A 15,708-nucleotide genomic window follows, 5' to 3' on the forward strand; every position below is an offset into this window, starting at 1 on the left:
GTATTTAGGAGCAGTATTATAGTAGTTATATTCCTGTATATATGGAGCAGTATTATAGTAGTTATATTCCTGTATATAGGAGCAGTACTATAGTAGTTATATTCTTGTATATAGGAGCAGTATTATAGTAGTTATATTCCTGTATATAAGGAGGAGTATTATAGTAGTTATATTCCTGTATAAAGGAGGCAGTATTATAGTAGTTATATTCCTGTATATAGGAGTAGTATTATTTTTCTGTATATAGGAGCAGTATTATAGTAGTTATATTCTTGTATATAGGGACCAGTATTATAGTAGTTATATTCTTATACATAGGAGCAGTATTATTGTAGTTAAGAAGTAGCCACTTAGGCCACAGCCCTGTTAAGGGCTCTGGCCTAAGCCAGGCCCACTTAGGTGCTGTAGCAGGAGCTCTAGACTACTGGTCTGTCTATCATACACTTTAACTAAAACTGACTAACCCCTGGAGGGGAAAGACCCCTACCCTATATAGGGTTGTGTGGCAGTAAAAGAGGTGAATAAAGAGTTGAGGTGTGCAGAGTGTAGGTACCTGTGATTGGTTAAACATAACTAAACCTTTTAAGTCTGCAGCTGTACACAGGGGAAAGTGAGATACTTAGTGGCTGGAGTGGGAAAACACAGCTGCCAGCACTTGTTGTGACACCTGAGAGAGTTACATTTTGACAGGTGGTAAAAACCTTAGTTACTCTTGTACTGGGACACTACATACTCCCCCACTTAGAAAAGGCTGTCTAAAGTTTAAAGAAGGAACAAGAGTGGCACAGCAACGCCAGGAAGAAACAAGGAGGGCACAGCAAAGGCTAGCAATCTGGCACAGTTAATAAAAACATGACATATACACTTACATTCTGACAGGCGGTATAAAGCTTAGTGACTTCTGTACTGGGACACTACATACTCCCCCACTTAGAAAAGGCTGTTCTCTGCTTAAGGAAAGAACAAGGGTGGCACAACAACACCACGGAGGAACAAGGGTGGCACAGCAAAGGCTAGCAATAAAGCTCAGTTAATAAGAACATGACATTTACACACACATTGTAAAAAGCTTAATGACTTCTGTACTGGGACACTACATACTCCCCCACTTAGAAAAGGCTGTCCCCGGCTTAAGGAAGGAACAAGGGTGGCACAGCAATGCCAGGAAGGAACAAGGGTGGCACAGCAAAGGCTAGCTATAAGGCATAGTTAAAAAGAACATGACATATACACATACATTCTGACAGGTGGTAAAAAGCTTAGTGATCCCCTGTACTTTGGAATGAGCTGAAACTCAAAGTTACAGCCCTGAAACCTAAAAGATGTGGAGAAGATGTGTATGGAGGAGGGAGACACAATCCCTGCTGCAGTGTCTGCAAACCTGGTCAAGACCACCAGGCAACGTCTGTATTCTGTAACTGAAAAAACAAAAAGGGAACCAATGATGCCAAAAATTCCCAGGAAGCTATGTGTACGTTATAATGAAGCCCCCTTCACTTTCCAAAGGTGTAACCGACACCTAAGAGCTTTGCACAAACTCCCTGAAAATTACGCTTGTAAAAGTCCTGCGCCATATGTAAATCACCCTTAACTAGTGACATGAATGTTCCCCATCGCAGAACAGGTCCCCGAAGGCACCCTCAAGTTAGCTCTAATCCCGCCTTTCCGGGAGCATCGGTACCCAGGGACTTGCAGAATAGGCAGCGTATCAAATACTTATTTTCCCTGCTGTATATTAATTCTTTACCTAAAAATGAGAAGCGATTGGTAAAGGAAATCTGCACAAAGGCAATATAAGGTTATTGTATGAACCCTGTCCTGGAGATGATGAAAGGGTTAAAGATTTAAGGGCCAGTGGGAGCGTGCGTCTGGGGACGGTGGATCCTGTTAATGAGGACTGTTTAATAGGAGACATGGAGAGGCCGCTGGAGAATTACAGATATCAGTCAGACCGGGTATAAGTAGCTGCATGAGGTCGGCCGCCCAGTCTTCCTGCTCTTGCCTCCCTAGGTCCAGACCATGTGGATTCTCCCATCCATCATCCTCATCCTGCAACTTTTTAGGGCAGACCCTCAGTTCATTACTAGTGTTAACTCCACCGAGGGGCCACAGTCTTCCAAAATCTTCCTTGGCCTCCAGGCTCCTTGGAATTTCTCCTACCCGTTCAGCGCTCAGCGGCTCGGCGCGGCTGTCCAGTTGGCTATTGAGAGGATAAACAAGGAATGGGACAGACATTTCTTGAATAACAGGTCGCTGGAGTTTGTATACGCCGACTGTGGCTGTAACACTAAGATATCTCTCAGCGCCTTCATCCGCCAGGTGGAGGAATATCAAATCGCTGCTCTCTTTGGTCCGGTTTGTGCAGAGGCGGCTGAGGTACGTCCATTGTTCCTGGGGGCGCCGGGTTCTCCGCCCTATATGCCGCCATTTGTATTAGAATAATTATATGGGTGATAAATGATGAATGTACAATATGACTGACAGGAGACGTGGTAACATGGAGTGTCTGGTGGCAAAGAGGTCTGGCGGGGGGGGGGGGGGGAGGTATCAGTCAGTTCTTGTAGCAGATACTAGAGGCAGGAAAACCGGGAGAGTGTAAGGAGACCAGGGCCAGATGTGTAGGTGCCGGGGTCAGATCATATCCAGAGCGGCCGGTGTGGTGGGGTCCTTAGTATGAACCAAAAGACAGAGGACTAGCTATATACAATGTAACAGTCTGGAGCTCACAGAGCATTGTCTACACTGGATACAGCTGAGAGCAGGACTAGCTATATACAATGTATCAGTCTGGAGCTCACAGAGCATTGTCTACACTGTCTACAGCTGAGAGCGGGACTAGCTATATACAATGTAACAGTCTGGAGCTCACAGAGCATTGTCTACACTGGATACAGCTAAGAGCAGGACTAGCTATGTACAATGTATCAGTCTGAAGCTCACAGAGCATTGTCTACACTGGATACAGCTGAGAGCAGGACTAGCTATGTACAATGTATCAGTCTGGAGCTCACAGAGCATTGTCTACACTGGATACAGCTGGGAGCAGGACTAGCTATGTACAATGTATCAGTCTGGAGCTCACAGAGCATTGTCTACACTGGATACAGCTGAGAGCAGGACTAGCTATATACAATGTATCAGTCTGGAGCTCACAGAGCATTGTCTACACTGGATACAGCTGGGAGCAGGACTAGCTATGTACAATGTATCAGTCTGGAGCTCACAGAGCATTGTCTACACTGGATATAGCTGAGAGCAGGACTAGCTATATACAATGTATCAGTCTGGAGCTCACAGAGCATTGTCTACACTGGATATAGCTGAGAGAAGGAGTAACATTTTGGTTATCTTACATGACCTCTTAGGATAACCTGTTCTGTTTGATTATGAGGAGCAGCCTTATATCTGTCCGTCATGTGTCTCATATATGGCAGTTTTAGCAGATTTATGCTCTGTAACCTGTCACTTCGTTTTGTGTACGCAGGTCACTGGCTTGCTGGCCTCGTCCTGGAACCTTCCAATGTTCGGTTTTGTAAGTCAGACCCCGAAGCTTGATAACTCCCGAATCTACGACACCTACATCAAAATGGTGTCCCCTCTGCAGCGAATGTACGACGCTCTGGAGAAAACCTTGAAGTACTTTTCCTGGAAAAACATCGGCTTGTTTGGAGGATCCGCTGAAGGGTCGACCTGGGATAAAATAGATGAGTTGTGGTCATTGCTGGAAAGTCAACTGCCCATGAACTTCACCATCACAGTGAAGAAGAAGTACGACCCGAGAGACCCGGACAGTATACGGGAGACTCTCAGCTCTGTGGCTTCTCTCGCCAGAGGTAACGATCCCATAGGAAACACATGATGCTGAGCTGTATGAGGTCCAGTGGGGTGGCTATAGGGGTCACAGCTGAGAACAGGCCCATAAAGGGCCTACTTTCTACTACTTTCCTGTCTGCAGTTTCTCTGTAAATGTTCACAAAATTCTAAACATCTATTAAAAATCTGTCTGCAGTAAATTGTAGATACAAAATAAGTGGGAGGAGGGATATGCAGCTGCAGCTTCTGTCTCCCTGTGTCTGTGAGCTGGCATGCTGGAAGAGAGGAGAGGGAGATGCATGTAGCTGCTGCATCTGTGTCTCTGAGACTGCATGCTGTGATAGAGGAGAGGGAGGAGGGATATGCAGCTGCAACGTCTGTCTCTCTGTGTCTGTAGAACTGAATTCTGTGAGAGGGGACAGTTAGGAAGGAGATGGAGCTGCTTAAGTCTTGCTGTGTCTGTGAGACTGCATGCTGTGAAAGGGAAGAGGGAGATGCAGCTGCAGCTTCTGTCTCTCTGTGAGATTGCATGCTGTGAGAGGGGAGAGAGAGCAGATCTGGGAAGACCTCTGATCGGCCTGGATTGCACAGCACTATATAATGTATGGGCTACAGGACGCTAATGTGAGAGCCGTCCTATCAGAAAGAGCCCGTCCACCCAGTACCCAGCCTTACATGTCTCCTTCCTTCCTCCCAGTCATCGTACTTGTGGCGAATTCCGAGGACTCCAGGCAAATCCTCCTGGAAGCAGAAAGACAGGGACTGATAGACGGACAGTACGTGTTCATCATGATCCAACAGTTTGAAGTCAGCGGATTCCTGGTGAGTCCAACAATAGGACAGAATAAAAGCTTAACAAGTCTTATGGCCTACATAAAAGGGATGTGACTTGGCTTAAAGGGGATGCTAAATGTTTGGGCATTGAAGATGTGTAGTACAGTATATTAGCTGCTATATATCGTCTCCAATCCAGGAGCAAATAATTGCATTGTAGCATTCAATTATAAAAAAAAGGCGTGCCCAGATCCACCACTAGAGGGAGCTGACTGCATACAGTTTATTCATTTACCTCAATAGAAACCCAGTATGCAGTGTGCTCCTAAGCTCCCCCTACTGGTGGCTGCAGGGAGGCACCTCTATGTCTGCTCAGGGAAATCCTATCCGCATACACTGATATCACCATGTTCTTGGTGTCTCTCTGTTAATAACACGCCTGATAATAACTTGCTGTCTCTTGATTTTAAGGACGTTTTTTGGAAAGACACTTTGATCAGTGAAAGAAATGAAACCATTGTCCGGGCGTACGAATCTGTTCTGATGATCGCGCTGAACTCCTCGTACAGCTACACGGCCTTCATGAAGCAGACCTATGACAAGCTGAGGGGCCCCCCCTTCTATAGCGCCATCGAGGCAGAGGACCAGGTATGCCGCTCACCTCTTCTTCATTGGCCCATGTCATGTAGTTACACTCTGCAGCCAGCAGGTGGCTGTGATTTAATCCACCAATCAGCAGGGTTAGTTACAAGCTTCAGCACCTGGTATTGACTAATTCAGGTAGTAATGGACAGTAGACAGCTGGGTGACAACCTCTGTGGGAGCCGTAAAACGTTGGTTGTCGGCAATTCCTCGTCTCTGATCCCAGTGTGGTTCTCCCTCTGGATTCTTTAGCTATGAACTATAGGTTAGAATGTAATGAGAATATTTATCGGTTCCGTCTCTATTCCAGGTCAGCCCATATGCCGCCTATCTCTACGACTCCGTCCTAATCTATGCCTTAGGCCTGAGAGAGGTCATTAGGCAAGGGGGTAACATCACAGACGGCCGAGCCTTGGTGGAAAGACTACGGGGATTCAACGAGAGCCAGCTATATGGTGAGGATGAAAGATTCCTCATAGTAGTCACAGGTGTCCACTGTCAGCTCTGACCGCCTCTTCTCTGCTGTGCAGGGGTGACTGGGATGCTGAGCATTGACGAGAACGGCGAGCGATTCATCGACTATTCCGTCTACGACCTGCAGCTGGCCGGGAACATGTCTCGCTTTGTTCCAGTTCTTCAGTATGACAGCTACAGGAAACAGATCAGGTATATACATGTCTGTACACTACATGGTCCAGAGTCAGTGCACTCCCATCATCCACAGGCACACAGGGGCGTGCACATCACTCCTCACATATATCTGCCTCTGATAAGGTCTATGTTATAGAGGTATATAATGCTTTAGTTGTATGCAGCTCTTAGATAAAAAGCGCTCTACAGTGTCCAGATACATAGCGCTCTACGGTGTCCAGATAAATAGCGCTCTACAGTGTCCAGATAAATAGTGCTCTACAGTGTCCAGATAAATAGTGCTCTACGGTGTCCAGATAAATAGCGCTCTACAGTGTCCAGATAAATAGCGCTCTACAGTGTCCAGATAAATAGTGCACTACAGTGTCCAGATAAATAGTTCTCTACGGTGTCCAGATAAAAAGCGCTCTACAGTGTCCAGATAAATAGCGCTCTACAGTGTCCAGATAAATAGTTCTCTACGGTGTCCAGATAAATAGCGCTCTACAGTGTCCAGATAAATAGTGCACTACAGTGTCCAGATAAATAGTTCTCTACGGTGTCCAGATAAATAGTGCTCTACAGTGTCCAGATAAATAGGGCTTTATGGTGTCCAGATAAACAGTGCTCTACAGTGTCCAGATAAACAGTGCTCTACAGTGTCCAGATAAACAGTGCTCTACAGTGTCCAGATAAATAGTTCTCTACGGTGTCCAGATAAATAGCGCTTTATGGTGTCCAGATAAACAGTGCTCTACAGTGTCCAGATAAATAGTGCTCTACAGTGTCCAGATAAATAGTTCTCTACGGTGTCCAGATAAATAGTGCTCTACAGTGTCCAGATAAATAGCGCTTTATGGTGTCCAGATAAACAGTGCTCTACAGTGTCCAGATAAACAGTGCTCTACAGTGTCCAGATAAACAGTGCTCTACAGTGTCCAGATAAATAGCGCTTTACGGTGTCCAGATAAACAGTGTTCCGCAGAGCTTAAAGACTTTTGATGGAGAGAACCAAATAGCAGTATACAAAGTTCCAAGCTACTACCACACATCACCTATATACATAATTAATATAGTGCCCAGTTACCAGCATGTATATGCCAGGTTGCCCAGAGTGCCACGCTTTACCTATGCAGGGAGACACTGCCTACACATAAAGCTTACAATACACATAGGGGGAATTTATCAAGGGCTTTGCCCCTATTTTTAGGTGAATAATTGGATGTTTTTTTCCATTTATTAATCAGTATTCGACAGGCGAATATTCTTTTAGATTTTGCAACTTTTTTGCAACTTTAAAAAAAAAAAAAATCTGCCTGTTTTGAGTATTCACCAAAAACTTTGCATAACCCGGGATTAGCGCCCAATTTATCATTGGCAACTTTTTAAAAAGTCGCACAAACAGTTGCAGGCTGACATCTGGTCAGTACCCTGTGAATACGCTTGCACAATATTTGCATTTTTGCGACTTTTAGTGCGACTTTCTACTTAGATGCAGTCATTATGGCAGGGTTACACTTTAATAAATCACAAGATATTGGAACAAAATACCCTATTGTCATGTTGCTTCTTCAGTCCTACAAGTGCCTTCTCCCAGATCAGCTGGCCAGGAACAACCCGTCCTAAAGACAGACCAGACTGCGGCTTCAGCAACGAGCTGTGCAGAGTCACCTCAACTACAAGTAGTAAGTACCAACTAGTGACTACCTCAAGGAAGAGAGAAAGTGTGTATGAAGCTAGACCTAGTGTTATCTGCAGCTGTGCTGTGTGAGTGGGACATCTAGTGGTTGGAGTAAGGTACAGCGGCCTCCTGTCCTAACCTGGGACACTTTTACCAAGATGTAAGAAGGGAAAAGAAGACACGTAGTGGGACACTACAAACTCATTGTATGTTTCTTATGTCACAGACACTCCAGTCAGCGCCCTGATCATAACCCTTGTAGTCACCGCTGTGGGCGGAATCCTGTTTGTGTTATTCCTCCTTGTTCAGAAGGGGAAACTGAAGAGACAGTTTGACAACGATTTCTGGTGGCTAATAAAGTATGAGGACATCTCTATACTCAAAGACAACAAGGTGAGTAAGGACAGTGTTACAGCTTTTATTATACCCCAGAGCTGCACTCACTATTCTGCTGGTGGGGTCACTGTGTGTACATACATTACATTACTGATCCTGAGTTACATTCTGTATTATACTCCAGAGCTGCACTCACTATTCTGCTGGTGGGGTCACTGTGTACATACATTACATTACTGATCCTGAGTTACATCCTGTATTATACCCCTGAGCTGCACTCACTATTCTGCTGGAGGGGTCACTGTGTACATACATTACATTACTGATCCTGAGTTACATCCTGTATTATACCCCTGAGCTGCACTCACTATTCTGCTGGTGGGGTCACTGTGTACATTACATTACTGATCCTGAGTTACATCCTGTATTATACCCCAGAGCTGCACTCACTATTCTGCTGGTGCGGTCACTGTTTATATACATTACATTACTGATCCTGAGTTACATCCTGTATTATACTCCAGAGCTGCACTCACTATTCTGCTGGTGGGGTCACTGTGTACATACATTACATTACTGATCCTTAGTTACATCCTGTATTATACTCCAGAGCTGCACTCACTATTCTGCTGGTGGGGTCACTGTGTACATACATTACATTACTGATCCTGAGTTACATCCTGTATTATACTCCAGAGCTGCGCTCACTGTTGGGGGTTCCTGTCCTGTACATAGATGGTTCATACATGGTTGTCCTCTCTTCTTGCTCTCCGCAGAACAATCTTGGGACTCCTTCCAGTACTCCATCTAATATAATGGGAAGTCTTGGATCCAGCGCCGTCATCTCCAGCAATCAGAGCTACTTATTCACAGACAAGCAGGGCAAAGTCATCCTGTACTCCACCATGGGGGTTTACCAGGTAGACGACACTACTATTCTGTGCAGTTCTATGTCCTATACCCCAGTCACCTTCAGAGCTGCACTCACTATTCTGCTGTTACATCATGTGTTATACCCCAGTTACCTCCAGAGCTGCACTCACTATTCTGCTGATACATCATGTGTTATACCCCAGTTACCTCCAGAGCTGCACTCACTATTCTGCTGTTACATTCTGTCTTATCCTGCAGAGCTGCACTCACTCTTCTGCTGTTTTACCATGTTTTGTACTCCAGTCACCTCCAGAGCTGCATTCATAGTGCCTGATTTTGAATGTAAAAGGGCATATGTGAAGGCTGCTCTGGATGTCAGTGGATGACACAATACACACTGATGTCTTTATTCATGTATTTGTAGGGGAATAATGTTTCTGTCAAGTATCTCAACGACCAGGCCGCTGCGTTCCGGGTCAGGAAGCCGTCTGTCCTGAAGGAACTCCGCATTGTAAGACAATTTCTAGAGTTATAACCGAATGAAAATAAGAAACCTTCAGGTGTGTGTATCAGATGTATTGGCTGGAGGGAGGAACCCCCTGTAAGTAATTGCCCCCAATAGGTAATTGGTTGCACCCCTTGTAAGTAATTGCCCCAGCTAGGTAGTTGGTTCCACCCCCTCTAAGTAATTGCCCCCAATAGGTAATTGGTTGCACCCCTTGTAAGTAATTGCCCCACGCTTGGTAGATGGTTGCACCCCTTGTAAGTAATTGACCCCTGCTAGGTTGATGATCGAACCCCTTGTATGTAATTGCCCACCGCTAGGTCGATGGTTGCACCCCTTTGTAAGTAATTACCCCCACAAGGTAGAAGTTTCCCCTCCTTGTAAGTAATTGTCCCCTGCTAGGTAGATGGTTGCCCCATAGTAGGCAGTTGTTTTCCATAGGTAGATAGCTGCCCCTATATTAAACATATCCCCAGCTAGTTATATAGTTGCCCCCTGTAGGTAGATAGATGCCCTTTTATTGAACATATCCCCAGCTAGTTATATAGTTGCCCCCTGTAGGTAGATAGATGCCCCTTTATTGAACATATCCCCAGCTAGTTATATAGTTGCCCCCTGTAGGTAGATAGATGCCCTTTTATTGAACATATCCCCAGCTAGTTATATAGTTGCCCCCTGTAGGTAGATAGATGCCCCTTTATTGAACATATCCCCAGCTAGTTATATAGTTGCCCCCTGTAGGTAGATAGATGCCCTTTTATTGAACATATCCCCAGCTAGTTATATAGTTGCCTGTTACCTGTTGCCTGTTGCCTATAGTTGTGCTGTGTGACCCCACTAGTGTAGTGGGTGGTTAAGATACAGCTCAGCCAGGTGTTATGTTGTCGTGACACCAGCGCCGGTTGGGCACACAGGTATGGAGGCACACCTGCTTTTATTTAAGTGAGGCTGGCTATACCCTTTCCCCTGTGGTCGGTGACCTGCCGGGCTGTTTAGGGGTCCCTTGGGCTGTTGTCACGGTGGTCCGGAGTGGAGTCGCGACCAACCAGGACTATTGGTACCGCCACCCACAGAAAGGGGAGATGACCCAAGGAAAGTACAATGGCTGTGTAGGTGCTGAGATAGGAATCACAGAGTCCTGTTACAATAAATAAACTCTTCTTTACTACAGGAATACTTGATACAGTGATACACAGTAGACTTTTGCCTCGATAACACACTTTGGACTTGACTGACAAGACTAGTGCTGAGAGCTTAAGGTAGAATATCCGTGCTGGCTGAGTTGCGTGCTGAGAAGTAGAAGAGGTTCAGAGAAGTAGAGCGGGGGATGTCGAGAGAGTCCCAACCCAAGTAGTTCTGTGCTCTGCCGGAACTTTAGAAGGAAAATAATAAGAATACTTGAGAGTAGCGAGAATACTTGTGCCCGTGTTTTGACTCCTTGGTCTTTGCAACACCTATTGCCCCCCAGTGTCGGGCGATCCGTCCTAGAGGGTGACACAAGCCCCAGACCTTGTTACCTGGGTTGAGCAAAGTGGTCAGAGTTCTCTGATGACACTCGCGCTGCAAGATAGAGTACGTAGGCTTCTAGCAACTTTGCTCTATTCGGATCAGTACCTCTTTCTTCAGGATACTGTCCTGCACCTTTAGACTTGTTCATGGCGTGGGCTGGGATGATCCCTGATTTATCCTTTCTGTGAGCATTTAGCACTGCATAGTGTGTAGAAGTGCTTATTTCAAGAAACGGGTGTCTTTTCCCATGTGCGTCTGTTCTGTACCACACCCCAGACTACACTGGACTTGTCCTCCAACAGGGGACCTGGAATAAGCCAGGGCCCAGCTTTACTGCTGTAGGGACTGTTCTGGTTTGCGTCCTTCCTCTACAGAAACCAGATTTAGATTCCCTAAAGGTGTGGCTACACTTCCTCTCCCCATGTGACAACTTCCTACAGGATACGTAATATGTGCTGTGAGTGGGTGAGAAGAGAGTGCAAGAGAAGAAAGGAGAAAGGAGAGGCAGAGAAGAGAAGAGAAAGAGCTTTCATTGGTGCACAAATCCCAGAAACAATAACCCTTTAGTTACCTACAGCTGTGCAAAACTCAAGCATACAATATACATAGTAGCAACATCTAGTGGTATAACTTACCCTGTAAGACTCTCAAACCCAGGAGACCTCTGCTGGGAAGGGACTAGTGACCCTCTAAGACTCTCAGACCCAGGAGACCTCTGCTGGGAAGGGACTAGTGACCCTCTAAGACTCTCAGACCCAGGAGACCGATGCTGGTAAGGATCTAGTGACCCTCTAAGACTCTCAGACCCAGGAGATCTCTGCTGGGAAGGGACTAGTGACCCTCTAAGACTCTCAGACCCAGGAGATCTCTGCTGGGAAGGATCTAGTGACCCTCTAAGACTCTCAAACCCAGGAGATCTCTGCTGGGAAGGGACTAGTGACCCTCTAAGACTCTTAGACCCAGGAGATCTCTGCTGGGAAGGATCTAGTGACCCTCTAAGACTCTCAGACCCAGGAGACCGATGCTGGTAAGGATCTAGTGACCCTCTAAGACTCTCAGACCCAGGAGATCTCTGCTGGGAAGGATCTAGTGACCCTCTAAGACTCTCAGACCCAGGAGATCTCTGCTGGGAAGGATCTAGTGACCCTCTAAGACTCTCAGACTCAGGAAACCTCTGCTGGGAAAGATCTAGTGACCCTCTAAGACTCTCAGACCCAGGAGACCTCTGCTGGCAAGGATCTAGTGACCCTCTAAGACTCTCAGACCCAGGAGACCTCTGCTGGCAAGGATCTAGTGACCCTCTAAGACTCTCAGACCCAGGAGACCTCAGCTGGGACAGGGACTAGTGCCCCTCTAAGAAGTCTCAGTGTCCAAGACACATAATATTTACCATTTAAAGAAACAATAACCTTGTATCAAACATTGTAGGTATACTAAACTAAACCAGTGTAATAATAGTGCAATGTCTACCCCCACACTATATACTATACTGTACTATACTATACTAAATACTATACTATGTGCAATGCATAGGCACTATATACTATACTATGCTATATACTATACTATACTATATGCACTCTATATACTATACTATATGCACTCTATATACTATACTATATGCACTCTATATACTATACTATATGCACTCTATATACTATACTATATGCACTCTATATACTATACTATATGCACTCTGTATACTATATGCACTTTATGTACTATACTATATGCACTCTATATACTATATTATATGCACTCTGTATACTATATGCACTTTATGTACTATACTATATGCACTCTTTATACTATATTATATGCACTATATATACTATACTATATGCACTCTATATACTATACTATATGCACTATATATACTATACTATATACACTATATATATATACTATACTCAGGGGCGTAGCTAATGTCTCCTGGGCCCTGGTGCGAGAGGCCAACATGGCCCCCCCCCTCCTTTCACGACCAAGTGATGCTATTGGTGTGTATATATATATATATATATATATATATATATATATATATACACACACACACCAAGACAGATATTACCAATAACACCAGCATATTGGAAGAAGAGTATTATCACCGTACATATTACCGCCATACTGTTACTGACCAAATCCTGTATACTGAGACCAATATTACCAGTAATACCAGTATATAGGGAGGAAACATTACCGCCACACCACAACCACTACCATCACCACCATATTGTTACTGACCAAATCCAGTATACTAAATCACCTCATCCAGTCATATAGAGGTGGCCCCAGCTCTACACAGGCTCTATACACCATATACATTACTGTGCAGTTATATCAGGTGACTCACAGGAGACGTCTTTTCTGATCGGAGTTCTTCCCTTTTCATCTTCTTCTCCATCTGCCCTGGGCCGTTATGAGAACTTCTCCGAGCCACAAATCCACAGAATCTGCCAGACAGACATATTAGTCTCCTCACTCTGGCACCATCCTCATCTATATACATACTGCACATTTGTATTGGCCCCTTTACACCCTCATTTAGTGTGACCCCCTAATAATATATGCCCCCCTCTGTGTATTCCCTCTCCCCCTATGTTGCCCCCCCAAATAGATGGCCCCCTCTACCCCCTCCCTTATAGATGGCCCCTCTCCCCCCACCCTCCCTTATAGATGGCCTCCTCTCCCCCACCCTCCCTTATAGATGGCCTCCTCTCCCCCCTCCATATAGATGGCCCCCTCTACCCCCTCCCTTATAGATGGCCCCCTCTCTCCTCACCCTCCCTTATGGATGGCCCCCTCTCTCCTCACCCTCCCTTATGGATGGCCCCCTCTCCCCCCTCCTTGATAAATGGCCCCCTCTCCCACCACCCTCCCTTATAGATGGCCCCCTCTTCCCCCTCCCTTATAGATGGTCCCCTTCACCCCCCCTCCTCCCTTATAGATGGCCCCCTCTCCCCCCCTCCCTTATAGATGGTCCCCTTCCCCCCCCTCCCTTATAGATGGTCCCCTTCACCCCCCCCCTCCCTTATAGATGGTCCCCTTCCCCCCCCCCCCTCCCTTATAGACGGTCCCCTTCACCCCCCCTCCCTTATAGATGGTCCCCTTCACCCCCCCTCCCTTATAGATGGCCCCCTCTCCCCCCCTCCCTTATAGATGGCCCCCTCTCCCCCCCCCCCCTCCCTTATAGATGGCACCCTCTCCCCCCCTCCCTTATAGATGGTCCCCTTCACCCCCCCCTCCTCCCTTATAGATGGTCCCCTTCACCCCCCCCCCCTCCTCCCTTATAGATGGTCCCCTTCACCCCCCCCCCTCCTCACTTATAGATGGTCCCCTTTCCCCCCACCCTCATAGATGCCCCCCTCTTTCCCCCCCCCACCCTCATAGATGCCCCCCTCTTTCCCCCCCCCCCACCCTCATAGATGCCCCCCTCTTTCCCCCCACCCTGCAGGCTGATAAAAAACAAAACAAAACTTAACTCACCTGACATCGCGCTCCCACGTTGATCCTCACTCCTTCGGTCTGTCCCCGGCTGCTGCGCAGCTGCTGGGGGTGTCGCGTCTTATCCCCGGCAGCGCACGCATCCCAGAGCTCCCTGTGCGCCGGAACCGGAAGTCAGGGCCCAAGGCGCGCAGGGAGCTCTGGGATGCGTGCGCTGCCGGGGATAAGACGCGACACCCCCGGCAGCTGCGCAGCAGCCGGGGGAAGACGGAGTCGGACTCTTGTGACCGCAAGCAAAACAATGCTTGCGGTCACAAGAGTGATTGATCGGGAGGGCCTTGTGGGGCCCTGAGGGCCCCGCGGGCCCCCCTTTGTGGCGGGCCCGGTCGCGGCGGCGACCCCCGCGACCACGGTAGTTACGCCACTGACTATACTATATCCGCTATATATACTATACTATATGCACTCTATATACTATACTATATGCACTCTATATACTATACTATATGCACTCTATATACTATACTATATGCACTCTATATACTATACTATATGCACTATATATACTATACTATATACACTATATATATACTATACTATATCCGCTATATATACTATATGCACTCTATATACTATACTATATGCAATCCTGGCAGTGTTACTGCTGCTGTGTGAAAAGTTGTTTAAAGATTCTAAAACCGTGTCCATCACATTGCAGATCCGGGAGCTGAAGCATGAGAACCTGATCACCATCTTTGGTGTCTGCATTGAACCCCCCAATGTTTGCATCGTGACCCAATACTGCAAGAAGGGGAGTCTGAAGGTGAGAGACCGAATACACAGGACGCAGAGGAGAAAGGGATCCTGCAGAGGCTCCTTAATCCTGACCAACTGCCAGGAGGAGCTGAGAGAGGGAGGGGCCACTGCAAGGCCGGAAAGGAGGAGGAGCTAAGAGAGGGAGGGGCCACTGCAAGGCCTGAGAGGAGGAGGAGCTAAGAGAGGGAGGGGCCACTGCAAGGCAGGAGAGAAGGAGGGGCTGAGAGAGGGAGGGGCCACTGCAAGGCAGGAGAGGAGGAGAAGATGTGAGAGGGAGGGCCCACTGCAAGGCAGGAGAGAAGGAGGAGCTAAGAGAGGGAGGGGCCACTGCAAGGCTGGAGAGGGGGAGGAGCTAATAGAGGGAGGGTCCACTGCAAGGCCGGAGAGGAGGAGGAGCTGAGAGAGGGAGGGGCCACTGCAAGGCAGGAGAGAAGGAGGGGCTGAGAGAGGGAGGGGCCACTGCAAGGCAGGAGAGGAGGAGGAGCTGAGAGAGGGAGGGGCCACTGCAAGGCCGGAGTGGAGGAGAAGCTAAGAGAGGGAGGGGTCACTGCAAGGCAGGAGAGGAGAAGGGGCTGAGAGAGGGAGGGGCCAGTGCAAGGCAGGAGAGGAGGAGGGGCTGAGAGATGGAGGGGGAGGAGCTGAGGGAGGGAGGGCCCACTGGAAGGCAGGAGAGGAGGAGAAGATGTGA

General features: G+C 47.2%; 1 protein-coding gene across 1 annotated transcript in view; it reads left to right on the plus strand.

Moving 5' to 3' along the window:
- Window positions 1-2,019: 2,019 nt before the first annotated feature.
- LOC138799957 (guanylate cyclase 2G-like) overlaps window positions 2,020-15,708 on the plus strand; it is a 38,506-nt gene continuing 24,817 nt past the window's right edge. Inside the window, exons 1-11 of the mRNA XM_069981763.1 lie at window positions 2,020-2,376; window positions 3,485-3,833; window positions 4,511-4,635; window positions 5,059-5,235; window positions 5,540-5,684; window positions 5,760-5,895; window positions 7,435-7,544; window positions 7,767-7,933; window positions 8,653-8,796; window positions 9,174-9,260; window positions 14,923-15,027. Of these exons, the coding sequence (XP_069837864.1) occupies window positions 2,020-2,376; window positions 3,485-3,833; window positions 4,511-4,635; window positions 5,059-5,235; window positions 5,540-5,684; window positions 5,760-5,895; window positions 7,435-7,544; window positions 7,767-7,933; window positions 8,653-8,796; window positions 9,174-9,260; window positions 14,923-15,027 (1,902 nt within the window). The remainder of the gene's footprint in view (window positions 2,377-3,484; window positions 3,834-4,510; window positions 4,636-5,058; window positions 5,236-5,539; window positions 5,685-5,759; window positions 5,896-7,434; window positions 7,545-7,766; window positions 7,934-8,652; window positions 8,797-9,173; window positions 9,261-14,922; window positions 15,028-15,708) is intronic.

This window comes from Dendropsophus ebraccatus, chromosome 8 (assembly GCF_027789765.1).
Source record: "Dendropsophus ebraccatus isolate aDenEbr1 chromosome 8, aDenEbr1.pat, whole genome shotgun sequence".
In the NCBI taxonomy this organism is placed as follows: Eukaryota; Metazoa; Chordata; class Amphibia; order Anura; family Hylidae; genus Dendropsophus; species Dendropsophus ebraccatus.